We start from the raw sequence: 25,377 nt of genomic DNA, 5'->3' as shown, positions 1-25,377 counted from the left end.
GGAAATTATAAACCAAAAAACCTCTGTATGGAATCAAGTGAACATTGAGTCAGCCAGCTCTGAGGGATCCCTGGCCTCCAGGGGAGCATTCGCAGGAAGGGATATCTCTTGGTGGTATAGGACATGGTTATACTTAACTAGACAGTATGGGAAATGGGAAAACAGGTGCAGTTGAAAGCAGAGCTCAAGATCGCTTTGATCGTCTGTGTGTGGCTATGATCTCCGTGAGTATGAAGCAGACCTTTTAAAGATGTAATGAAACCCCAGGGATACAAAATATCTAACATGTTTTTCCCAGAGGTGACTTCTAATCCTTACTGGAAGGTGGATTGGGGTGCAGCTACCATTCATACATTTCGTTTTTTAAATAGTAGCAGAAAAGAGCTTGCCGTCAGACACGCACTAGAGCTCCACCTGGAGTGAGCAGTGTCAGACAAGGAATAGGTGTGGAGTCTGAGTTTCTTTATACTGGATTTTGCACCCGTGGCTTAAAACAACCCGAAGACTCGTGAGTTGTCCCGCCATGCCGTGCTGGAAGCCGGTGCTTCCCGATGTCTTCATCAGACCCACAGAAGGAGGCACTCCGGATCAGGTGTGATGAGCCTTCTCGCGGGCAGAGGGAACTGCACCTTGTCCTTGTGGCAGGATCGTATCTCTGGCGGGACAGAGCCCATCTCAACAGGCTGTTCATGTCTTCATGGTTCACTTCCTTCGCAAGTTTCACCTTCAGGGTGGTGCCTTGGCCTGCAGAGAAGGGGTAGGACAAAATCAGAGCATCCCCTTCCCCAGAGGGAGAAAACCCTCCATGAGAGAGCACTTTGTGCTTTTACTTTTAGTTATGAATCTGTCAGCTCTAAGGAGGAGCTCCAAGGCATTCTGCAGGACTGTCCTTTGGAACCAAATGTCTTCTGTCATGGAGAGGCTCGTGTTACAAAAGAAAGAGGATTAGAGTAGAATGCAGAGCCTGTCTGGAGCACTGAGAGGCCTGAGCACGGGGGGCCTGGGTCCGGCTGGAGCCCTGGTATCTTTCCCTTCTGTCTCCTGTCTCAGCAAAAGTGTATGAGGTTCCTGCCGAGGATTATTGAGGCTCCCGGAGTTCATTCTGTCAGAGGGGTGGAACCATGTTGGTAACTTGAACTAAAGACTTTTTTTTTTTTTGCGGTACGTGGGCCTCTCACTGCCGTGGCCTCTCCCGTTGTGGAGCACAGGCTCCGGACGCGCAGGCTCAGCGGCCATGGCTCACGGGCCCAGCCGCTCCGCGGCATGTGGGATCTTCCCGGACCGGGGCACGAACCCGCGTCCCCTGCATCGGCAGGTGGACTGTCAACCACTGCGCCACCAGGGAAGCCCGAACTTAAGACTTTGTGTGTGCTGTGGGATGCAGGTTTATGAGTTTAATAGCAGTTTGTTGTTTTGTCTAAGCGTAGTATTTGGAATCCATCGTGAGAGTAATTTTTAATTTGTTTGGGCTGAGCGTATCGCTCGCATTTATAGGGATTCCATTCTGGTGAAGCAGCCGTCAAGTGCTCCAGTAAAATAAGGTGTTGCCAGTTTGGTTGCATTAAGCAGGGACAGGTTTGGTTTGTTTCTCAACTTTACATTTCCAGTGTGAACGGGAGGGAGGAGGGAGAGGTGAGTCAAACGTCTTACTTGCAATTGCAATTAAATATAGGCAGGAGATTTAAAACAAAAATGTATCCTCCCTGACCTAACTAGAAAAGGAAGCCAGGAAGCACTGTTACTTTTAAAACAAAGATAAAGGACTTCCCTGGTGGCCCACTAGGTAAGACTCTGAGCTCCCAATGCAGGGGGCCCGGGTTTGATCCCTCCGCATGTGTGCCGCAACTAAGAGTCCGCATGTCACAACTAAAAAGTCTGCATGCCACAACTAAGAAGTCCGCATGCTGCAAATAAGAAGTTCGCATGCCGCAACTGAGAAGTTCGCATGCCGCAACTAAAAAGTCTGCATGCCTCAACTAAAAGGTCCGCATGCCGCAAGACCCAGAGCAGCCAAAATAAATAAACAAACAAACAAAGGTAAGAGACTTTCAGAGTCCAGACAGATGCAGGCTAGACTCTCCATGTGTCCTGCCCTTAGACCCTAGAGAAACTCAAGGTAGCCGAGGAGGCTTCTTAGCTGACGTTCTTTCTACTCCAGGGGTGTCCTTCCATGCAGTTGGAAAATACATATTTATTAAAGTAAAAAATAAAAGTTTTGGTGCCAGAAAGATAGTCACATTCCTTTATGGGGAATGAATAGTCTTTAGAGTTGTGGTTTGATCAGTATTGGAAGTGACAAGAAATTTTTCTTGATTGGAAATGTGTGGAGAATGCTTTTCATTAGCTGATACAGAATAAACTCTTTACTTGGCAGTTGGAAAGCTGACTTTGAAGAACCTGTTCTGGGTCTGATTATGAGGGAGGTTTCTCTTTTAAAGCGAGGGTTGTTGGGCTTTGGCTGCAAAGGGTTTCACGTGTTACCCTAGTGTCTGGGCAAGAGGTCCATCCTGAATCCGGTGGACCTTCAGAACCTGCAGGTAACAAAAGCACACATTTATCGCTGCACACACCTGAGGGTGAGGGCCAAGTCACGATGTTTCTGGTTGGACAAGGGGGACACGTGGCAGCTGAAGAAAGCCTCGTTTAGTAGTGAAACTTGCGTCTTGTGAAACGGATTTGAGGCACCGTGTCTGGTCAGCCACTAGAAAAGTGCTGTCACTTGAACTTGGTTTTCAGTCTTTTTTTTGGTGGGGGAGAGTTCAGGTTTTTCCCCATCCTCCACCCTGCCCATGTCACGAAACAATGAGCTCCTCTCTAGAGCTTTTTCTTTTTGACACTTTGTCACATTAACCCTCCTGTTCCTGGTCTTCCTGGAAATTCCATCTCCAGTGGTTTTCTAAATCTGTCATTTCAACCAGTTTTGCTACTTGTAAGCTAAACCAGAGGGCTTTGACCCTGCCCAGACATTTTTAGTCATAACTGAATTTACCTGGAATAGAGGTTTCAGGGCAATGCAGGGTCTGGGAGTTCAGGGGGTTTTTATTTGGCAGATCTTCTTCATCCGAGACTCCAAATCTGGTAGTAAATATAAGTGAACTCTACGTTAATTACTCAGGGACTTTTTCTTTAGCTTTTTAAAGTTCACAGTATCTAATTAGAGACTTTGATTGGAAGTCAGCTTCCTGCCAAGTCTTCCCTTATGACCTGTCTGCTCCCCTGCCCTACTCTGTGCCTAGAGATGCTGGAATGTGGCCGGTGTTTGCCTTGTGTCACGCCTGCATCCAGATTTTCGTATTTCAAACAAACGTTCTACTTATTTGGGACAACACGTGCCCGATCACTGTATCTGGCAAGTGTCCTTAAGTTCACCAGGCCCTGCTTGTAGGATATGACAGGGAAGATGGGCCGCAGGTGCCTCCAGAATGTTTCTCCCTCTCTCTTTTTCTCTCTTCGGGACTCTTCCCTGGCCCTCTGCAATCTTTGCAGGAACTAAGGCTGCGTGTGGGCGGCGTGGGAAGGCAACACTGTGGCAACAGTAAGGGTGATGACTGCATCCTTGTTTTGTCTTTGGGGAAACGCCCCATGCCACGTCCATGTGAGAAGATTGCAAGTTAGTGCTTTGCTCTTCCCACACCCCTTTCCTCGCTGCCCCAGCCTTCCACTTCTTTTCTCTTGATGGTTGGTTGACGGTCTGCGGAAGAACACAGATACTAGTTGCACGTTTGAAGGCTTTTCGTTCGTGCTGATGTTATTCCGTAGTGGGATTTTTTACTCACCTCACGTCATGAGAATAGTGGGGAAGCGTGACTTTCCTAGGATTAGCTGGTGAATCAGCAGTGGAACTGGATCCTGCTTCTGAGTTTATGACTCAGTCTCTGATACCTTCTGGGGCTTAATTAATTAATTAGACCTGCACATCGGGAGAAAGTAGGGGAGCAACAAGGCTCATACAGAACTAAGATAATCAGGCTTTGTTTGGTTTGGGGTTTTTTTGGTTGGGGGGGAGGGAATGTTGATTAAAATTGTGTCTGCTGGGGCTTCCCTGGTGACGCAGAGGTTGAGAGTCCGCCTGCCGATGCAGGGGACGTGGGTTCGTACCCTGGTCGGGGAAGACCCCACATGCCGTGGAGCGGCTGGGCCCGTGAGCCATGGCCGTGGAGCCTGTGCGTCCGGAGCCTGTGGTCCGCAATGGGAGAGGCCACAACAGTGAGAGGCCCGCGTACCGCAAAAAAAAACAAAAAAGAAAAACAACAACAAAAAAGGTTGTGTCTGTTGTATAATGCTCAATAAGTGTTCCTGTCTGATGAGACTTTAGAATTGGATCTTGATTTCTTCCTTTAAACTCTTTCCCACTCCATTGGTTTCAGCCGGCATAACTTCATATACGCATATTGGGAAAATAGTGATTGTATTCTAATTAGCACTGTTGGATTTGGTGAGAATAAACTATGTTATTGACCTCATTATGATTTCATTTATCAGAAGGTTTCTAAGAAAAGCTACTGAGAAATATTTTAGAGTGATCTTTTTGACTGATATGGAAGAGAGTTAAATTAAAACTTGTTCTAGGGCTTCTGCTTTCAACTTAGTAGATCAGTTACATCCCAGGAATGAGGTTAGGAATGTGATCTCTTTATTTGACTAAGTTGAATTTTAATACTAGAAATGGGTTAGAGCGATAAAGACTCCCAGAGGCAGCGGGGACGGTGCCCGTGACGGCTGTCACTGTCTGACGGGGCGAGCCATCTTTAAGTCCCTTGCGCGTTAGGAAGTCACAGAGGGACTTGGCGTAGACTCCCCACGTGATCTGGGGTATAGGACCTTGACCTCATGCCTCCTGAGCAAAAAGGGACCTTCTGCTCACAGCCATTTGGGGGTCAGTTTTTCCCCTACTTCACTGAACAGTTTTTCCGTTAGGTTCTTCTTCAAGCTTTCTGTGCTTCATTGTGTCATTGTGGTTTCAAGAGCACAGATTTGGAGCAGGAAGCATGGGTCCTGGTTTTGTCTTTGTCATCTGTGTACCGTGTGTCTGTATCTTCAGAGCCTGAACCTCAGCCATAGTTGACACTGTCTTTCTTGAATTGAAAGGTGTTGAGTAGCCGGATTCTGAACCATGTGATGCTCGTGTTAAAGGTAAACGTTTCCAGGGAACACAACAGGGATAAGTGCATTCTTGGGACATAAAACATTTTTCAGTTATCAGCTTTGTGAAGTGTCTTCCATAGTTAAATCAGCCCATTTTCCTTTTTTCTTTTCTTCCTTCTATTAGATCTTTTCTCTTTTCTTGCGTATATTTACCAAGCAGTTAGAACTCACTTGAACTATCTGAATGTGCACCATAACACACGGTGCACACGTGTAATTTTGACACAGGGTAATCAGGCATGCTCTCAGCTCTGTAGGCTGACACTTTTCCAAAAGTCTGTTGTATATAATCTGACTTAAAAGAGCAAAACACCATTCTCCCTTGAAAATTTTTTTCAGTCATTATTGATCAATTTAACTCATTTCTAACATCCTTCCAGGAAATCCTCTGCAGGCTAGTTATCAATTGCTCCTGTGTGAAAGGACCGGCTAGAAGTCATGCTGCAGAGAGTTGACTTTCTCAGCTGTACGTTCATTCATTCAGCAAATTATTCACTGTGCTTCTTTTTGCAGGCAATAAGGGAGGGAATAAAAGACGATGCAAGCAGAAAGCCTGTCCTCAAAAGAGGTGACACTCCCTGTGTGATGATACAGGTCTTAAGTGAGGTTTTAAAATGCTCTTTAGATTTCCAGGGCAAAGGGGTACTTTCAGCGAAGGGAGTCAAAGGCTTTATGGAAGAGATGGCACTGGGCACCATGCTTTGAGAGATTGCAGCCGCAGAATATTTTTGCAAAGGCTGTTTGGTGGGACCTTTTTTCGTCCTTATTTTTCCCCCACAGAGTAGCTGTTGTGAATTTAAGTGGAAACGAGGCACCTGGAACACCTTACTTAGTCTGCAGAGGTGCTGTGACACATTGAGGCCCAGACATTGCAGTTCAGGAAGCAACATTGGGATTTGTCTGCGGCAACACTCTAATCTTGCAGGAAAGTTGTAGATGTTACCACACCTGTCAGTATGACACAAAGCTACAATGAAGGGATAACATGCTTAGTTATCAAATACAGACTGTTAGGTACCTGTAGTTTCTGTAATGGAAAGATGGTCACTGTAGATAATGTTTTAAAGTATAAACGTGAATAGATGCTGTAGAAAATTACCTCATGGCTCCTTATGTGAATTTATCTCTGCCCTAGAACTTACCTGTCTGTCTCTATATATATATCAGTGAGCCTCTAAATTCCATAACCTTTAACAAATTGAGGGGGTATATAGAGTCCATTTAATTATTCATTCAACAAATATTTATTTAATGTCCAGTATGTATAAAGAGCTGCTTGGTATCCTCAGTTCTACCAAGATGACCTAGGTGTTCACATCTGCTTGGAGGAAGGATGTGATCATAAATAACCTGTGAACTTGGGCAGCAAGTTACCTAACCTCTAAACTTCATCTGTGAAATGGGGTCAGAGTAGAACCAATTTCATAGGTTGTTTTGAGGGCCAAAGAGTCAGTACACTGCAAGAGTACAGTAAATGGAACTCAAAGATCATAGCAGCATGTAGTTTTATTTGGCTGGAGTTTATGAATTTGGGGTCCTTCATTCAGTGAACACGTATTTCTTATTGGCCAGGCACTGCAAGGATGCCTTGGGAATGTAAAGGTGAGTGGGACGTGGCCCAGTTCTCGGGAAATTCAAAATTTAGTGGAGAAGATTGCCATTCTAGTACTTACAGTGGTAAAAGTAAACACAGAGGAATAGAACTTACCTTGGAATAGGAAGATCAGAGAAGGTTTCTCAAGGGTGACACTTGAGTGGGTCCTAAAGGATAAGAACTAGCTGAGCATTCAGAGCCCAGAATGAGCCTATAAACTGGATGTGTGTGAGTACAGAGCTCAGATCGGGGCTGGACATCCAAGGCAAGTGGGCGACCAGATCCTGAAGGCCCTGTGGTGCCCTAGTGAGGACCTTGGACGTCTCCCTGTAAATGGTTCGTCTCAAACCCTTGGGGTCTGTGGACCAAGTATATTGGGGTTGGAATTTCTTTGCATTTTCAATTCAGTGATTAGACTTTTAAAGTCACAAGTATATTCTGGTGCCAGTTGCTGCCAGGAGGCTTCAGTGCTAGTGTTTCTGCTTAGGTGTTAGGTTTGAGATAGATAAAGTCCAGGTGAATCCTTAGGGTGCTGTGTGATCAAACATTATGTAGCTGTTTGAATAGAGTCGTATTTCTCAGACTAGGATTGGATATGTTTTTAGGGGTTGAGGAACTTTTTTTTCTCTTTTAAAAAGGATACGTGTATTATTCACATTTGAGAAGTACTGCTCTAGGTGGTGGAAAACATGGCTGGAAAGGCGGATTGCATCACATACGGCATTTGACTGCTGAGGAATTTAGTCTATTACATAGGCAGTGGTGAGCGACTGAAAATTGTTGAGTAAGAATGAGTGATTAAGATTCTGTGGTGATACTGGTGTTTGGTGATTGCCTAATGTCAGGGAAGCAGCCTCTCTTTTTTCATTTCTTTTCCTGATTTGTAGCCATTTTACTGTTTAAAGGGCACTCTCCTAGAGGCCAGAAGAAAGAAGGGTTAATTTATATAAATTTATATTAGCCCTTTTTTTTTTTTGTCGAGTCTTTTCATTTATTTTTTTGGGGGGGGGAGCACTGTTGTGTGTATTTAAAGTTTTGTGAGGATTTGAAGCTTGTTAAATTAAGATTTGGAGATAATAGCTGGATTTTTATATACCTATGGTTTTTCTATCTCTCATTACCAGCTTTTAATTCAGTACCATTTAGTAGTAATAGGCATTAGGAGAATACAAAAAATATACTAAACACTGGAAGAAATTTTTAAAATGGGTCACACATAATTCCTGCCATCAAGGGGCTTAGAGCACTTATAATCACAGTGTGACAGAGTGACCAAGTGTTCAGTAGAGGTCACGGGGGTGTGGATACCAGGCCCTTGGCCTGAAATAGAAGCTCACAGTAGGGCCACAGGGTGCTGGGGGCAAGGCTACTTACTACAATGTGATAGATAGTAAAACAGGGTTGTAATTCTTTTGGGGTAGTTAGAGAACGCATCTCAGAGAAGTTATATCAGCTGTTACTAGGTCTTTATTTATAAGAGAGATGTCAGTAGAGAATGGAATAAAATTTATTTTAAATTGAGGGGCAGAGAAAATAAAGATCCCCAAAGTGTGTGTAAAAATTCCTGTAAAGGAGGTGTGAAACCAGAATGGGAGTTGGAGCTGGGTTTTGGAGGGCCTTAAGAATTTGGGTCCCTTCCTTCAGACTCTGGAGAAGCACTGCAGGTTGTTTATGACTTAGTTGTCCCGGTCACTGAGGTGACATTATGTGGCTGAACGCCTGTGACCTCACTCTTATGAGCATTATGCTTTGTTACTCTATTGTAGTGTAAACATCAGAGCCCTTAAAAAGAAAACTTTATCCCTTAAAAAAACTTAATTAAAAAGAAAACTTTATCCAAACTGTCATAAGAGTGGTTCATATAATGTTCTTAGTGAATCTAAAGGTTCACATTTTGAAATTTTTTATTCCACTCATTGAGAAAACCATATTATGGAAGTCAAAGGAAATGATTTTCACCATTTTAGAAGCAATGTTATAATAATGTGTAAAATTCCACCTAAATCTCTCAGTGGGGAAAAAAATTAAAACTATATTATTTGGCTGTCAGGTTCTTGTACAGGAATAATAATACAGAATGAGTATTACTGTTGTGGTAACTTCTTGAAAAGGAACAGCCTTTTTATTTATGAAAATTAGCCTAGTGTATTTAAGTAGTCAGTTTCATCATTTAGCTTCTGACTCACCTGCTTATAATTTTTGTAACTTCTTCCTGATGAATTCCAAGTGCATTGTTAATGCTTTCCTTCTGTGAATTAGGCGGGTGAAAAATTATTTCTAGAATATCTCCCCACAAATGAAACTCACTTGTCAAAGCTCATACATCTGACTACTCCCTTTAGACTAGAGACGCCATACGTTTTCTGGAATTGTGCCTTGGTTTGTGGTATTGATGGTAAAGCCCCCAAAGGACAGGCGAGTTGGGGGTTTATAAAATTTGTTCTCTGTTGCTTTCACTCTACGACTGGGAAATGAACTGCTGATTGTGACCTGTGTTTTGAGCAGACTAGTTCCCTGTGTCTTTCTTCTCCTTTTCTTTCCATTTGAGGAGTAACAGTGGACACAGCAGCTGGCTGGTGAACAGTATTGTGCGGCTGCCATAATGCTTCCTGGAAAAATCATCATAAATTAGTTCAAGATCTGATTTCTTGTTGGTTCTGTGCTTATAAACATTTGGAATGAAAAAAATCTATACAAGTTACTCCTTTGATAATGTAAATCTTTATTCTGTTGTTTTTTTCTCATTTTCAAACTGAGGTTTGAAAACAAGATTAAATCTTTTGAAAAATTCTAAGTGCATGAAAACAAAATTAAATTTCTTGAGAAGTTCTAAGTGCATGAATTCTTGGCCAAGAATGAGGAACTGTCTTAGAAAAACGGGCTGGACATTGAAAGAGGAATCTTGCCGAGCATCTTTCCACCTGTTCAGCAGGGTTTTTTGTGGTTAGTTTTTTTTTCTCTCTAGTGATTTTAGGTGGGAACATTAGTTGCTCATCTTTTGAGATTTGTTCCAATTATTTGAATAAAATCAAACTTTTCCTCCAAATAAGTGGCAAGGAAGTATGAAAACAGAGAAAAGGTCATTACTTGAGTTCTTAAAGATCTTTATTTATGTCATTCTAGAGAAGGAAGGTTGTGTATCTTTCAGCCTACTCTCAGACTTCAGAAATAAGGCGTTTTAAGTGTGTATGTGTGTGTGGCTGTGTGTGTGGATGCACAAACACGTGTATTGTATAGAAGAGGAGTTGGATGTGTAATAATCCATCTTCCTTTTCACCTCTTTCCCACCTTCTGTAGGTGATATTGGAGATTTTCTGTAATCTCATTATAGAAAATATTTCTCTGCACAATGAGTATGGTCTGAACATTTGTTTTATCCAGAGTTGGGTGACTTGGCCTGTTGTCCAAGGCCAAGTCAAGGCCAAGTCACCCAAGGTAGAACCCAGTCCAGGTGTTAACACGGTGAGGAGCAGAAGACATCCGCCATGTTGCTGCCCCAGGACCCAGAGCACAGCTCTGCCTCGTGTCCTACACTTGCTCTCTCCCTCTTTTGGGTGCTGCTGATTAAAGATTGTCACCTTCCTAAATAAAGATTCACAGACACTGACTGAGCTTCTCCAGCAGAACTTAGTGTAGTCCGTCCGCGAGCGTGGGCTGCATTGATCAAGAGTGTGGGTGTGTGGGTGAAGGTCACACTAATGGGAAGCCCATAGCGGGTATCTTCTCAGGAGGTCACCTGCGGGGAGAGTGGAAATACTGAACTACAAAAAGTGGGGGTAGTGCTTCCTCGCTGTTTTTACCACATTGTGATGTCGTAAGGATCAGTTACTATCCCGGCAGCTTAGAGAATGGTGTAGCTCGGGGGGTCAGCAAACTACAGCTCTCAGGCCCTGGCCAGCCAGGGGCCTGTTTATGTGAATAATGATTTTTCAATATACCGCCACCCACATCTGTTCATGTATCATCTGTGGCAGCTTTCGCACCGTTACTGTGGAGTTGGGTGGTTGCATGTGGCCCACAAAGGCGAAAACTCCCATCAGGCCCTTTTGCAGAAAAAGGTGACCCACTGCTGATGTAGATAGTTACGAGAAAGTGCTTTAGGTGTCCGCATTGAACTTCTTCTTGGTCGTGTTTGTTCACTGCTCCCTCGGCATCTTCCTCCTCTTGCTAAAAACCTGTGTGCTGAGCGTGTGCTGTGTACCAGGCCCCAGGAACAGGAATGGCTGCTTGAACGTTGTATCTGTCCTCTGCGGGCACGACGCCACCGGCCAGTCTCACACCCGAACGCACAGTTCATCCACACACGTCAACCCCCATGAAAACCAAACGTCCCGTGAGGGTTAAACATAAGAAGTGAAGTCTGACAGGCTTTTAATAGGTTTTTTCCTGGTCTCTGTCTTCTAAAGTAGGAGTTCTTGAGAATTTACACGACCTTATTGAATAGCAAAGTTGAGCAGATGCTTTCATCTTTATCTTTCCTTTGATTAAATGAATATTATTCTTATTTGATAGGGCTGTACCTCTGTAAAAAAAATTTTTTTAATTAAAAACAACCTGATGGGATACATATAAATACATGTAAGCACATCGGAACTCTTTCAAGAAAGGAAACCATATATTGGGACTCGTTTTAATAACCTCAGAGTTTTGGAGCCAAAGGAGATCTTTGATCGCTCAAAGTGTGTAAGTACATAGAAGATTAATTACTTGACGGCAGTGGTTTCTATCCTGGCCGATCACGAGAATTACCCAGGGAGGACCTAAGACAGTTCTCGAGCCCGAAACCCACCCCAGGCGTGGGAGCAGGAACTGTAGACGTGGCCTCACCGTCACCGTCTCCGGTACAGGCTGACAGCCCGGGGATTCCAGGTGAGTCAGGGTGTGAAGCACTCGAGCTCCCAGGCAGGATTATGCTCCGGCCACATTTCGAGAACCACTGCTTTGTAAGATTCTTAATTTTATACAGGTAGCTAGTAGATAACTTTAAGTGGCAACTTCACATGGTACTCTTAAAAGAACACGATTTGTAAAAAGTTGATTGATCAACGTATTACACAAAATTATTGTCACTAGAAATACAGAGTAGGGATATAGGATTCATCATCTTTCAGTGTAAGTATGCTGGGACTGCAGTTAAAAGTCATCTAGAGATCGTCGTCTAATCCAACCCTGTGTTTGACAGTGGGGGACCCTTGCCCACATCACAGCACAGTTAGTGACAGAGCTGGGACCAAAACTTAGGCGTTTTGCTTCTCAGACCAAAGCCTTTCCTGCTGACCACATTACCTCTTGCTAGAACATATATCAGGCATCTTGCACCCTTGCCAGCCTTTGGTGTCCCCCTCAGGGCCAGCTGTCCCTGTGACCGTCCGGCTTGTTCTTGTGCCGCCCCCATTTTTATCCTGCAGGGCTTCAGCCCACCGTTGCTGTACCTCGTGTCCCTGGCCTAGATACCGCACAGCCCGTTCACTGTTCACTGGTATGTTTGTGTGTTTATCTAGAGAAGGTGGCACTTTTTTAATGCTGAGTTAGGGACGCCGTACCCATTCTCTGACACATTTAGAACACCGCCAGGTTTAGAAAGAGTTGATATGAAAATAGGAGAAGCATGTCCATAAGAAAGCAATTGTAAGTGATCATGAATAACAGTGAGAGTAATGCCTTTCTGAAGGCTCCGTGTTTATACTGATCCTGGGATCTGGCTCCTGCTTATTTTTCTGCTTTGAATAGAAACTTGACACTGGGAAGCAAGGGCAGGTTAGGTTTTAGGTTGGATTACCATGAAATCCTCTTGTAAAGGGAATACCACTTTGGGTCAGAGACTTCCTGGAATTGTTGAGGGTAAAGTGTAACTTTCCCAGGCACCTGTTTTTGAGTTAGGAATCGAGCCGGGTGGCCTGGAATGATGGAGAAAATTTCAGATTTTCCATTTAGTTGTAAAATGAAAAATGTGGTGGTTTGGTTACTTTATGTGCTCAGTTGTTTGCGTGAACTATTGTCTTTCTGTCTGCCTTTCTGTTTGTCCTTCTTTCATCTATTCCATAGACTATCTTTTTAACTTTGATTTATGGATTATATATGAAACGGTTTTAAAAAAACATATAGGAAAAGATATAAAGTCAAAGCACGAAGTTTCTGTAGTGGATTTGAAATTCATGTGTGCCACTTTTGCTTACATATCTAGATTTGTGTATTTAAAAAATTAGAGCAATTTGCTTATTTGCTGAAAATTACTTAAATGAAAAGAAAAAATCATAGGTAAGATAAGGCAGTCCTAGATCAGGAACCGTGTCAAGTGGAGAAATGGACCCAGCCTGCTGAGTATTTACGATCTAGTCAGGGACATAAAACATACACGTATAAAAATGGCAAACCATTCCAGGTAGTAAAGAAAAGCCAAGTGATTTGTCTATAGGATAAAAAGTTGGTTTGGGAAACAGAGGCAGCCGGGAGTGAAGGGGGAAAGTCTTTTATATGAATCCCAGCCCTTTGCTTTCTACCCTGGGGACAGTTTAAAAAGTCTCTCCAGGCCTCACCTGTAAACAGAGGATAACAGGCCCTCCAGGCTGTGCTGACGACACCAGGTCACGTGTGTAAGGTGCATGCCCAGCACGACCGCTCAGTGCTGTCGGCTCCGCGTCACAGTGCGGGCTGAATGCAGACAGTCTGGGAGCAGGGCCTTGAGTCGGACCTTTAGATGGAGAGCAGCAGAGAGGAGCTGTGGAGGGGACTGGACCGGGACAGGAGGGGACAGGAGCAGGAAGAGGGACAAGGACCGAGGGGAGGCAGGGCCACGCTGCCAGCGCGTCCTCGGCTTGAGAGGGCGGACGGGGCTGAGCGGAGGGGGGCGAGTGAGGGATTTGGACAAGTTCTCAGTTATTTTAGGATGTTTTGGTCTCTTCCTACTTAAAAACAGTATATAGACTAGAACAAGAATAGAAACCCTGGTTCAGCATTTTGCATACCTTCTGGAGAGCGTTCCTTGTCCTGTGGCTAGAATTGTTTTCTCCTTACCCTCTGTTCCCACTCCATGCTCTCTTATCTACCTTCTTACAGGTTCTCCCCCCTATGCTGACTGCAACGTCTCCCTCCCTCTCTGGGTCCTGCTTCAGCCAGCGGCACCCGCACGACTGTGGCGGATCTGCTTTTGGTTGTTAGGGCTTCAGGGTTGTCACCTCATGTAGGTCTGGCAGGAATCCAGAGTAAGGGTCTAGGGTCTTTGAAATGTGCCAACCGGTTTTAAAAACTGTAATTCCAATAATACCCACTATGTGGTGCTCATGCATCAGAAATAAATTCTAAAACTAAAGCATTGCCGGGGAGCTCAAAAACCTATGACTAAGTGTGGAGAGCTTAAAATCCAGGATCACAAACACGGGGCGGGGCGGGGGCGTGGGGAATGGAGCGTGTTCGTGATCTGTACAAGGTTCACCTGGGTCTCTCTAAGGAACAGTTACCTAAATTCCAGAATATTTGGACATAGATGGTACAGGTCATCCTAGGAGGTGGTATAGACATAAAGACAGGCGGATCCCCAAAGAGTTCGTTGCAAGCTCTAACACAGCTGCAAAGAGAATGCGTACCATTTGGAACATTCAAAAATGACATCAAGAAAGACAGCCAGCCTCAGCCCCACCGTATGATACTAAATAAGTGTTCTGGGGGAGAACTGGCAGGGGGTCAAAGCTGCTGTCTGTTTTTTCCCTTTAAGGTCTGCATTCTTATGACCAAAGGTGGTTTTAAAATAAACCCTTTGTTACCTCTTTAAAAAATCTTTTAAACAAGAAGCTGAGCTCTCCTTTAGAACATATTTGGGTAGGTTCAGTGACATTGCTGTTTCTACAAGCTGTGCAGAGGTTGACCATCAGTGCCTGGCGCTTACAGAACCTTTCCTTTGCTTTGCAGGTTTTCATCTCCGTGAACTGCTTAAGCACAGATTTCTCTTCTCAGAAAGGTGTGAAGGGGTTGCCTCTGAACATTCAGATCGACACCTATAGCTATAACAACCGCAGCAACAAGCCTGTGCATCGGGCGTACTGCCAGATAAAAGTCTTCTGTGACAAGGTAAGGCTGCCGACTCGGCAGGGACACTTAGAATACAGCGTGCAAGGGGCACCCTTCCTCACAGGAAGAGACCAGGAGCTGTTTAAGTTCAATAAGAATGTATTGCTGATAATATAAAATAGCTTATTTTAAATAAGCAATTCATGTTTTAGCCACGCAAAATCACATTATATAGGGGAGAAAAATAATCTCCTTTTGACTGAAAAACTGGAGGGGTCGATGAGCACATTTATTTTGTCAGGCGTGTCCGATGGGGTGGCGCACAGGGACTCATGCCAGCTGCACCCAATCCTTGGTGGCCCCTCAGCTTACGGGGACCTGCAGGCCACGGCTGCGGTGTTGGAGCTCTTCCTGAGCTCTGGGTCTGAGGACTCTGCGCCTGTGTTATCACTGGCTCGCCTCCCTCCAGGCTGTTTGGCAAGTTGTCAGCCAGCTCACTAAGGCAGGAGAAAGTGAGCTGCAGATTCTTCTTGACAGCAGCAGGTAGGCAGGAAGAGAGAGCACAGGCCCAAATGATGTCAGTGTCATTTCTGTTCTCTGGTATGACGCCCTTTTTTCTGGAGAAGAGATGTGCACTTTTGCCAGGTGCAGAGCGAGGGGCTCAGCTGGATTAAATCCAGAGAGAAGCTATAGGCCCACGCTGGTTTGGGGTTTGGAGACAGTGGTATCCTCAAGAACGGGGCGGAGCCGTCTGCTGAACTAAGATTGAAGAAGACTCTGACTTTCCCCACTCGGAAATATCGGACTGTATTGTTTTTGCCCGTCTCCTCTTTTCATCCTATTAAAACCTCTCTGTTATTAAGATTTTTAGAAGGTACTAGGAAACTGGCAGTGTATTTGCCGTCAGGGGTCTGGTATCCTGGCCTGTGTTCTGGGTGCACAGAGCAAGCATGCGGCCCTACGTGGATGAGCCTGAGGCCCTCCAGGCCCAGAGGACTCCCTCAAACACCCAGGCTCAGCGATGTTTACCGAGTACCGGCCATGTGCCTGATAATGTGCTAGGTGTATTAGTCCTCTGCTGCTGTTAACAAATTACCACGAACTTAGTGGCTCAAAACTGCACACATCCACCATCTTACGGTTCTGTAGGTCAGAAGTCCGACCCAAGCCTTACTGGGCTAAAACCAAGGTGTTGGAAGACTGATTCCTTTCTGGAGTCTCTAGGGGAGGACCTGTCTCCTTGCTTCTCTGCTTTCCAGAGGCCGCCCGCGTTCCTTGGCTCATGGCCCCTTCCATCTTCAGAGCCATCCTCACACGTGCTCCTCTGGCTCGCCTGCTGTTGAGGACCCTTGTGATTAGATTGGGCTCACGCAGGTGCCCCAGGAGACTCTTGCTGCCTTAAAGTCAGCTGGCGAGCAGCCTCCTTCTCCTTTGCTGTGTAAGCTGACAGAGTCACAGGTTCGAGGGTTCAGACGTGGACAGCTTTGAGGGGCGTTAGTCTACCCACCGCAGTGCTTTAACATGTGCTGCATTTTACAAATGACAAGTTACATCTGCTGTAGAGCAGGGATTTCTGACCCTAAGTCACATCTCTTTCCTTCATACCACATTCTTCTTTTTAGCCAAAAGACAAACTATTGCGATGTCCATGTTCTTTTTTTAAAAATCTAGGGAGAAATTAAAGTTTTATCCGTTTAAAATGTTTTCTGACATCTGCTGTTTCTTTCATTTATTTATTTATGGCTGCATTGGGTCTTTGTTGCTGCGCCCGGGCTTTCTCTAGTTGCAGCAAGCGGGGGCTACTCTACTTTGCAGTGCGCGGGCTTCTCATTGCGGTGGCTTCTCTTGTTGTGGAGCACAGGCTCTAGGCACATGGGCTTCAGTAGTTGCAGCACGCGGGCTCAGTAGTTGTGGCTTGCGGGCTCTGGAGCACAGGCTCAATAGTTGTGGCGCATGGGCTTAGCTGCTCCGCGGCATGTGGGATCTTCCCGGGCCAGGGCTTGAAGCTGTGTCCCCTGCACCGGCAGGCGGACTCTCAACCACTGCACCACCAGGGAAGCCGTCCACTGGCTTTTGAACACGTGGACTGAGGCCCCGGTGACCGTGTTCATGTCTGGTTTCCGTGTCAGTTCTGGGCTGTTTCAGTGCTTTGGTCACATCCTCCTCACTCTTGGTCTCCGGCCTCCCCGCATGCCTGGCATCTCACTGGACACCAGACGTGTGAGTTTCACCTTGTTGGGTGCTGGATGTTTCTGTCATCCTGTGCATCTTCTTGAGCCTTGTCCTGAGATCTAGTGAAGTTCCTTGGAAACAGGCTGACCTTCCCAGGTGTCCCGTTTGCCGGCTGCTGGGCGTGTCTGGAGCAGCGCTCAGTGTCAGGCCGTTCTTCCCCACGGCTGAGGCGAGCTCTTCCTGGCTCTTCTACCCAGTGCCCGTGAATTATCCGTTTTTCCAGCCTGATCGCTGGCATCGGGCGCTGCTTCTGGCCCTGGCCTAGTCTTTTCAGATGTTTTCTGCTCCCCGACTGTGGGTGGCTTCCTCACACCGTGCGCTCTCGGTGCTCTGCTGAGTGTGTGGGGCCCTCTGAAGACATCCAGGGTTCTTTCTCTCCCAGCTTTCCTCTTTGCCACTTTGCCTGCCGCCTTGATCTCTCTGCTTCGCCTCTGCCTTCTCATTCCGAGGAATCTGGCTCGTGGAGACCCCCGGACATCCCTCCCTGGGCCGCAGCCTGGAAACTCTGGAGGGTGCTCAGCACCTGGGGGTCTCGCCTCACTGGTTTCCCGTTTCTAGGGAATTGCTCTTCTTTGTTGCCTGGTGGCTGGGGCCTTCAGAATCCTTGTTTCATGCACTTTGTCGTTCTGCCAGTTGTTTCTGAGCAGAGGGTAAATCTTGAGTGGAAGCAAAAGCCCCTTCTCATTCTTTGTAGATGTAGCTGATAAATAAGGAGGAAAGTGTCCTGTTTTGTAAAACTTCCTTTTAGGGAATATAACTTACCATCTACATGAAGTTATTGTTAGACTGTTAGAAGGACCTGAGAGATACCGACCAACTCCAGTCGGTAACTCGAGGAGACTGGTGATGTCTGCCTGTTCTCCTCCGTCAGGGAGGTGATGTTTGCGTCAGTATCACGTAGCAATGTTGATAAGCAGGTTGTATGTTTATTGGTACATTAGTGGAGCAACACCTTCTAAAAGGCAGAAGGGGGTTTTGTATTCCGTATTTTAAAATGTGGTTTTGTTGTACAATAGTGCCAAAATCAGTGGGATGATTTTTACTGCCTCTCTTTGCTATTAGGGAATTTATTTACAGAAAAGTAAGTCACCTTAAGTCAAGTAAGTTCATACCTGAATAACTTTGTAAAGAAATCTACGTCATCCAGAAAAAATGCCAGTAGGTCAAGCAAAATGACTAACGAATAGTTTTGTTTTTATTGCACTTGCTTGCTTACTTTCAGGTCGTGCTTGTTACTAACAGGCTTGTGGGTTCAGCTGTGTGGCAGTGCCGTTCTCTGTGTGGTTGGAGCACACTGTGTACCTATGTCCTCTTTGTAGGCCTGGGAGCATGCTTTTTCTCTCTTAGGTGACTGCAGATTTCTAGTTAAATGTTTGCTTTTGTGAGTCACAGGTGGTCCTATCTGTCACTTAGTAGATGCCAAGTCCTTGGACAAAATCAGTTTTCGGTGACCACATTGCCCATACAGGAAAGTACACTCAAAGCAGGGTTAACTTGTGTTTTTTCTTTCATTTTCTTGTTAATAGACAACGAGAAAAGTCACTTGTCTTTGAAGCCAGTGTGTGGTACATTAATGGATTTTCTTAACTTTCCATTTAACCTGGCCACGTCCATTGTTGAGGGGAATTTTGCTCTATTTGTTTTGTTTTGTTTTGTTTTTTTGCGGTATGCGGGCCTCTCACTGTTGTGGCCTCTCCTGTTACGGAGTACAGGCTCCGGACGTGCAGCCTCAGCGGCCATGGCTCACGGGCCCAGCCGCTCCACGGCATGTGGGATCTTCCCGGACCGGGGCACGAACCCGGGTCCTCTGCATCGGCAGGCGAACTCTCAACCACTGCGCCACCAGGGAAGCCCTATTTGTTTGTTTTTTGAATAAGTGTTTTCCTGTGATTTCATATAGTTAAAAATAGTTTTAAGAATGGGCTTTTTAGAGGAAACTACTGTGATAAGCTTCATGAGTATAATAAGCAATGCAGCTTATGTCCAAAGAGGAGATATTTTCCCCCCATAGGTCAGGATAAGAGTTAAATATTTTCAAGAGGATCAGATAAACAGCACCGTGTCTTGTCTTCTCTTGACCTAGGGAGCTGAACGGAAAATCAGGGATGAAGAACGAAAACAAAGCAAAAGAAAAGGCAAGTGTACTGACCCCAGCTCCCAGTTGAATGCCTGTAAGTAGAAGTGTTTTCACCAAGCATTTTAGACCTTTTCCGTTCAGAACAGTGACTTGAAGGCTTCAAGCAGAAGATAGAGTAGTGGATATTCTTTACTGCTGTGAGGTGGTAGCTTTGCTTCCTTTAACCAGGTACAAGGACAGGTGAGGGCTGAACTAAGTCATTTTCTGGGGAACTGCAGGAAGGATTCCTGAGTTTCTCCAGAGTTCAGACGATTTTGCCTGTCAGTTCTGGTTCAGGTTGCTGGCTCCAGTCCTGAAAAATAACACACAGTCCGCCCGAATAGCTCATGATGAAATTGGAACTTGTCTAGGTTTTTAAGAATAACACTCTTTGGAATTCAGGTTGTCTTCATTCCAAATGAGTGTGGTGGTCTTATGTTGAGTATTCTGACATTTGCAGAATCTGTAGGGCTTCTGTTTGGACATGGCACTGGGAAAGCTTTTTTTCTTTTTCTTTTTTAATGTGACCAGCATTCATGTTCACAAAATCCTGTAGCTTTCAGCTAAAAGGAAAAAAAAAAAAAAGGAAGCTGCTGTGTGCAGGCAGCGCTTCATCCACAGTGTGCGGGCGGCCGCGCCTGTCCTCTTCGTGTCTGGCGCCCAGCAGACGTGGCCTGAGTGCAACAGTCAGGGTTCTCTCGCTGGCATCACGCTGCAGCCTCACGACGTCACTTCAGAGAGCAGCTAACTGGCTAGGAAAGCTCGTCACTAAGCACCGCAGGGTGGGGGCTGATGGAGTCTGTAATTCAATTAATAAGAGTTAGATAGTCATGCTGACTCTCAACCTCCCTGAGGTTCGGTTCTGAAGATGAGGGTCTGAAGTTGAGGTTCGTGTTCTGAATTCAAGCGTACAGCGCTGTCAGAACAAATTATCTAATGAGGAGAGCGGGGGTGAAATTACTTCCAAATTATATTTATACAATCATAAGTTTTAGCCTTTCAGGCAGAAACTCAGCATGCTTTGCCTCTGTTCTGGATCTCAGGTTGTGTGTCTGTGTGTGCTTAAAGATGGCTTTTTCTCTCCTGAGATGCGCAGTTGATTTTAGTGCAAATACAAACAACCTATTCCTTCACATAAGCTGTGATTTTTCTCAGTTCAGGCAGCATGACCTGTATTTGATATTCTTCTACAATTTAAGTTTCTTAAACAGTGAGGAAAATGCTCTGTGGCCTGCCTCCAGTCTGCGTATGTAAGCTGTTGACTGTGGTGTCCTCATTTTTTTTTTTAAGTTTCTGATGTCAAAGTACCGCTGCTTCCCTCTCACAAACGAATGGATATCACGGTTTTCAAGCCCTTCATTGATCTCGACACGCAGCCTGTCCTCTTCATTCCTGACGTGCACTTCGCCAACCTTCAGCGGGGCGCTCACGTAGGTAACCAGGATCCCAGGGTGGCTGCAAGGAAGTGAAACTCCGCAGAAAGAAAGGCTTTGGCATCGTTCATGGCAAACAGAAGCCAAAACGTCGTGAGGTCTGGCCAGTGTTAGGTGTCAGCTCTTTGGAGTGTTCGGTTTGGGCAACATGATGTCCATGCGGTCAAGTATGTGTAAGCATTGTTGGTGGAACCCCAGTACAAGACCTGGCAAGTTAATTCTGTGTGGATTTATCTATTTGTATCTTATCTCATTTAAAGGATACTGGAATAGTAACAGAATTTGGAGCTTGAGTCAGTGATCCTGTGAATTTAACTTACATGGGTCTGGACAGGAGGGAAAAGCCAGTGGAATGCCTGGGGTGGGATCCTTAATGGAATAAAGAACATCTGAGGGCTCTCCCTGTGGTTTAAGTTAGGGGATCATCATTGGCACATGTTCGGCTGTGTTTGGGCGGCTAATGTGAAATTTAACAAATACGCAGTCAGCTTTGCTTGGAGCAGAAACTCAGTGGAGGTAGGAACTGGGTGGAGTGGAGCGTGCCCGCCAAGCTGAGCTCAGAGAAATACCCCAAAGACATCTGCCATGCGCTTTGTACACAGATTCCTACAGGCAGATGAGTTTTCAGAATTCTTCAGGAAAGTCACTGCCAGTGTCTTCAGTTTCTAATGAGAAGCTTTGGGGTGAGCAGGGGTCAGCAGTCTTGTGCTGTAAAGGGTCAAATAATAAACATTGTAGGCTTCTGGGGGTCAGACGGTCTCTGTTGTGACCACTCACCTGTGCCACTGTGGGCTCAGAAGCACCGTAAACGCTGCGCCATGAATGGGTGTGGCCGTGTGCCAATAATAAGCAGGCACGGGGCCAGGCTTGTCTCGTGGGCTATAGTTTGCCAACCCCTGAGTTAGAGGAGTTCAAGACATCCCCAAGAATCTGGGCATTGAAAAATAAGGCTAGAAGGTTTTGTATGAGATTGGTCACATTCAAAATTATTTTCATTTTAGGAATAATTCATTTAAGGTCTAAAGTATTTTAGCATATTCTTGAAAAGAAATCTTTTTTTTTTTTGGTCTTAGGTCCTTCCCATTGCCTCAGAAGAATTGGAGGGTGAAGGGTAAGATTTATGTTTTGTTTTAGCAAATTCTTTGTATTTTGAAACAATCTCAAACATATAGAATAATTATAATACAACGAACTCATTTTTTCCTGAGCCATTTGAGAGTAAGTTGCGGACCCAGTGACCCATGCATCATTCCTAAATACTTTGGTGTATGTTTCCACAAATGAGGATGTTCTCCTGCGTAAAGAAGTCAGGATATTGACATTGAGACCTTAGTACCATCCAGTCCATGTTCCCATCCAGGCTTTGCCAGTTGTTCCAGTGATATCCTTTATGGCAAGAAAAGGTCCAGTTCAGACTCCCACAGTGTATTTAGTTGTCCTGTCTCCTTAATCTCCTTCAATCTGGAACGGCCTCAATCTCTCCTTGACTTTCCTGAGCTAATACCTCTGAAGGTTACAGACCCGTTGTTCTGCAGGACATCCCTCTGTCTGGGTCTGTCCTTCGTTTCTTCTTGGTTGGGGTAGATGATGCGTCTTGGTGGGAACGTCACAGGCAAGGCCCTGCTCTCAGTGTGTCCCGTCGGGAGCACACACTTCCAGGGCACCCTGCGGCTGGTGACGTTCGCTCTGATCGCTTGATTCAGGCGGTGTCTACCAGGCTTCTCACTGTGGAGTTGCTCTTCTCCTTTTGTAGTAAGTGTTTTGAGGGGAGGTGCTTTATAGCTTTGTAAATATCTCATTCCTTGCCCCACTTTGCATTTCTTCATTTACATGTTTATGTCAGCACGGACTCGCGGTTTCTGCTCACACTGTCCCGGGGCTACGGGGTCCCTCAAGCTTGCCCCTGGATCCCTTTGACACGACCCTCCTGTCCTCACTGCTTGAGCACTTCCTCACTTTCAGGCAGAGTGTGTTCCAGGCACTTGCGTTTTCCCTTCTCCGGCCCTCAAATCAGCCTCTTCTCCAAGAAGCCCTGGTTCTTTGTGGAGACTGGGCTTTAGAAACCCAGAGGCGGCCTCTGGGTGTGCTTGTTGCTGTTGAGGTGTTGCCGCTCCCCGCACCTGGGGGCACCCTCCTTGGCCCACACCAGCAGCCCTCCCGCTCAGCACTCTACCATGTTGAGGGTCCAGTCCCCCTCTTTGGGCCATCCTGGCTCCCCGTGCCCACCCGAATTGGCCACAGGCCTTCTCTCTGCCTCTTTAACTCATTGTGTTCTCAGACATAAATCCTGCAGGTGCTTTCGTCGGAGGCCTGTTACGTGCCGGAAGCTGAGACGGAGTATCTTAAGGGCCAGCCTCTATTCTTGAAGTGATGATTCTGCTCAGAAGCAAACACTTATTTCATTTTCAGTGTTTTTTACTATTTTCTTGCTCACCTACTCTGAACCTCACAACATTGAACACCGCATAACTTTGAAAGCCAATCACTCTGATCTTTTCACTTCTTTCTCCAAACGTACTGTAAACATTTCCCCTTTGTATTTCCGCTGACACTGCTGTATTTTAACCCTTTGGAGTTTTATGCTACGATTGTCTCCAAAGTCCTCCAACTGGTTCTTCTGCTTGTAGGTCCTGGAGTCCCCTCCAATCTCTACCACACACTGATTACAGCATTCTTGTCTCACAGAACTTTCAGATTCCCTGATAACTGCAACATAAAATCTAGAATTCCTCAGAGCTGAATGATCAAGATTTTCCAGATTAGATTTATCTTCTTCTGGAACATTCTGTTTCAGCCAGCCTGGCTTTGCATTTTCCCGCTCACACTTCCTCCCTTTTTTGACATGCCCTCTCCTCTGTTACCACCTTCATGTATGTCTCAGATCCCACCTCCTTCATAAGTGTTTTCCTGAAAAGAAACTGCGTTCCCACACCGGCAGCTTGAGCCGTGTAAGAACAGCCAGGGTGTCTGGCAGGTGCCTGAGTGAGTATAGTCCCAGCTCTGCCATTCAGTAGTGCGAGCCTGGTTCACTTGGCATCTTTCCTTGGGCCTCAGATTTTCATCCACAAAATAAGGAAGCTGGACCAGATAGAGAACGAAGGTCATTTTAAATCTAAGATTCAGCGATACACCCCCAAACTTCTTTTGTTTCTGCAAGTGATTTAAGGTGAAGTCACTAATTGCATACTTCGGATCACCTGCAGGTCTAACTTGAAAAGGGGACCTTATGGCTCGGAAGACGATTTTGTGATCCCTCCTCCTGCTAAGCTGAGCCGGGTAGAAGAACCAAAGAGAGGTGCGTTGGTTTACATTTCCTAGTGGGAGTTTTCAGTGGGAAGTGAGCTCTGAATTTGTCAAAAGCATACACTGCTCAAACAGATCTCATCAGTGTTGACTTCCTTGGGTGTTCCTCCGTCAGACCAGCTCCTGGCTTGAGCTGGGCCCTCCAGCAGAGTTAAAAGAAGCTGAAAGCTGTGTTCCTTAAGACAGATTTTATATCGGTTCGTGTTTGCTGTCCTTGATATGGACATCTCCTTTTATTTTAGCCAATACCCACGGTCTTTTCTCTTATTTTGCTCCTGTCAATGAAGTGCACTTTTCTTTTTCCCTCCTTATTCCCAATTGGGGGTCAGTGCTGCTCTATGTGCGAAAGGAGTCGGAAGAAGTCTTCGATGCCCTGATGCTCAAGACTCCGTCTTTGAAAGGCCTGATGGAAGCTGTAAGTAAGAGGAACTTTGTGGTCCTCTTTAAAAAGTAAAAAGAAACTTACATAGAATTTGATTGGAACAAACCTTACCAGAATGTCCGGATTTGTGTGTGGTACTGAAGCCTTTCCTGAGTCCCAGCGCCCTGTCTGTGGCTGCAGCACGTGCCACGTTTTACCCCACGTCCCAAGGTCCTCAGCGGCTGCAGGGCTGTCCCCACCTCAGACCGCTGCACCCAGCGCACTGGTTCGTAGACAGCAATCACTCAGCAATGTCTAATCCTCTGAATTGAGTGAATTTGTGATGACCTATGGAATGGTTTAATTTTCATAGACTTGGTTAAAGGGAGATTGCCACTTAAACGACTTAGAAGCCGGCAAAAGTTAATTCTAGTGAATAAAATCTTAAAAACTTCACGTGTAAAACAGTGGCTCCTTGGTCTGCCTTTGAAACTCCTGATCTGGGGCGTGACCGAACTTGTGTCAAGATCTTACTCAGAGCCTGTTCATGAAAATGTAGACGTGTGACCAGAGACAACCACAGCCCCTCCTGCAGGATCCCAGCAAAGGGCCCACAGCAAACTGACCCCAGCCTGCCCTTAAGACATCAGAGAGAGATGTGAGAAGGGTGCCACGCTGATTTTGGCTTTGCCCCAGGGTGAAATTCAAGGAATCAGCACTGTGTCTTGATATTTATCAACCTCGGGCCCTGTAAATCATGGGGATCTTTGAGCTCGAAGCACGCCCATAACTGGGCTGGAGATAGGTTTCTCCCGCCCCCGCCCCCCACCCCTGACTACTGCAGTGTGTTGGATTCATTTAAGAAACATTTGTTAAGGGCCTGCTTTGTGCCAGGCACCGTTCTGGGGCCCTGGAGTTAGAAGGGTACGTGACAGTGCCAAATGGAGCTTAGATTCTAGTTAGGAAGATAGAGACAGTAACGTAAATGAAGACATTACTGTGTAATTTGCCAGGTACTGGTAAATGCGATGGAGAAAACTAAAGCAGGGCAGCGGGACAGAGGCTGGGGGCGCTATCGCTCAGCCCCTCAGGGAGCTCGGCGTTCACAGCGCCTCTTAGCCCGTTCCTGCCACCCGTAGCCCTCTGCTTCCTGCGATTTCTCCTGGGTCCCTCTGGCTTACCTTGTCTT

The 25,377-nt window shown here is 45.8% G+C and overlaps 1 protein-coding gene across 3 annotated transcripts in view; it reads left to right on the top strand.

Moving 5' to 3' along the window:
- The window catches only part of GRHL1 (grainyhead like transcription factor 1), a 46,157-nt gene that overhangs the window by 16,520 nt on the left and 4,260 nt on the right, over positions 1–25,377 (top strand). For 2 of the 3 annotated variants that reach the window (XM_004274893.3, XM_033437454.2), the window contains exons 9-14: positions 14,645–14,803; positions 19,059–19,146; positions 20,382–20,521; positions 21,598–21,635; positions 23,728–23,819; positions 24,157–24,242. In XM_004274893.3, the coding sequence (XP_004274941.1) occupies positions 14,645–14,803; positions 19,059–19,146; positions 20,382–20,521; positions 21,598–21,635; positions 23,728–23,819; positions 24,157–24,242 (603 nt within the window). The remainder of the gene's footprint in view (positions 1–14,644; positions 14,804–19,058; positions 19,147–20,381; positions 20,522–21,597; positions 21,636–23,727; positions 23,820–24,156; positions 24,243–25,377) is intronic. The other variant, XM_004274894.3, reaches the window with a different exon arrangement.

The sequence above is a fragment of the Orcinus orca genome, chromosome 13 (assembly GCF_937001465.1).
Source record: "Orcinus orca chromosome 13, mOrcOrc1.1, whole genome shotgun sequence".
NCBI lineage: Eukaryota > Metazoa > Chordata > Mammalia > Artiodactyla > Delphinidae > Orcinus > Orcinus orca.
This window is presented reverse-complemented; position numbering and strand designations above follow the sequence as displayed.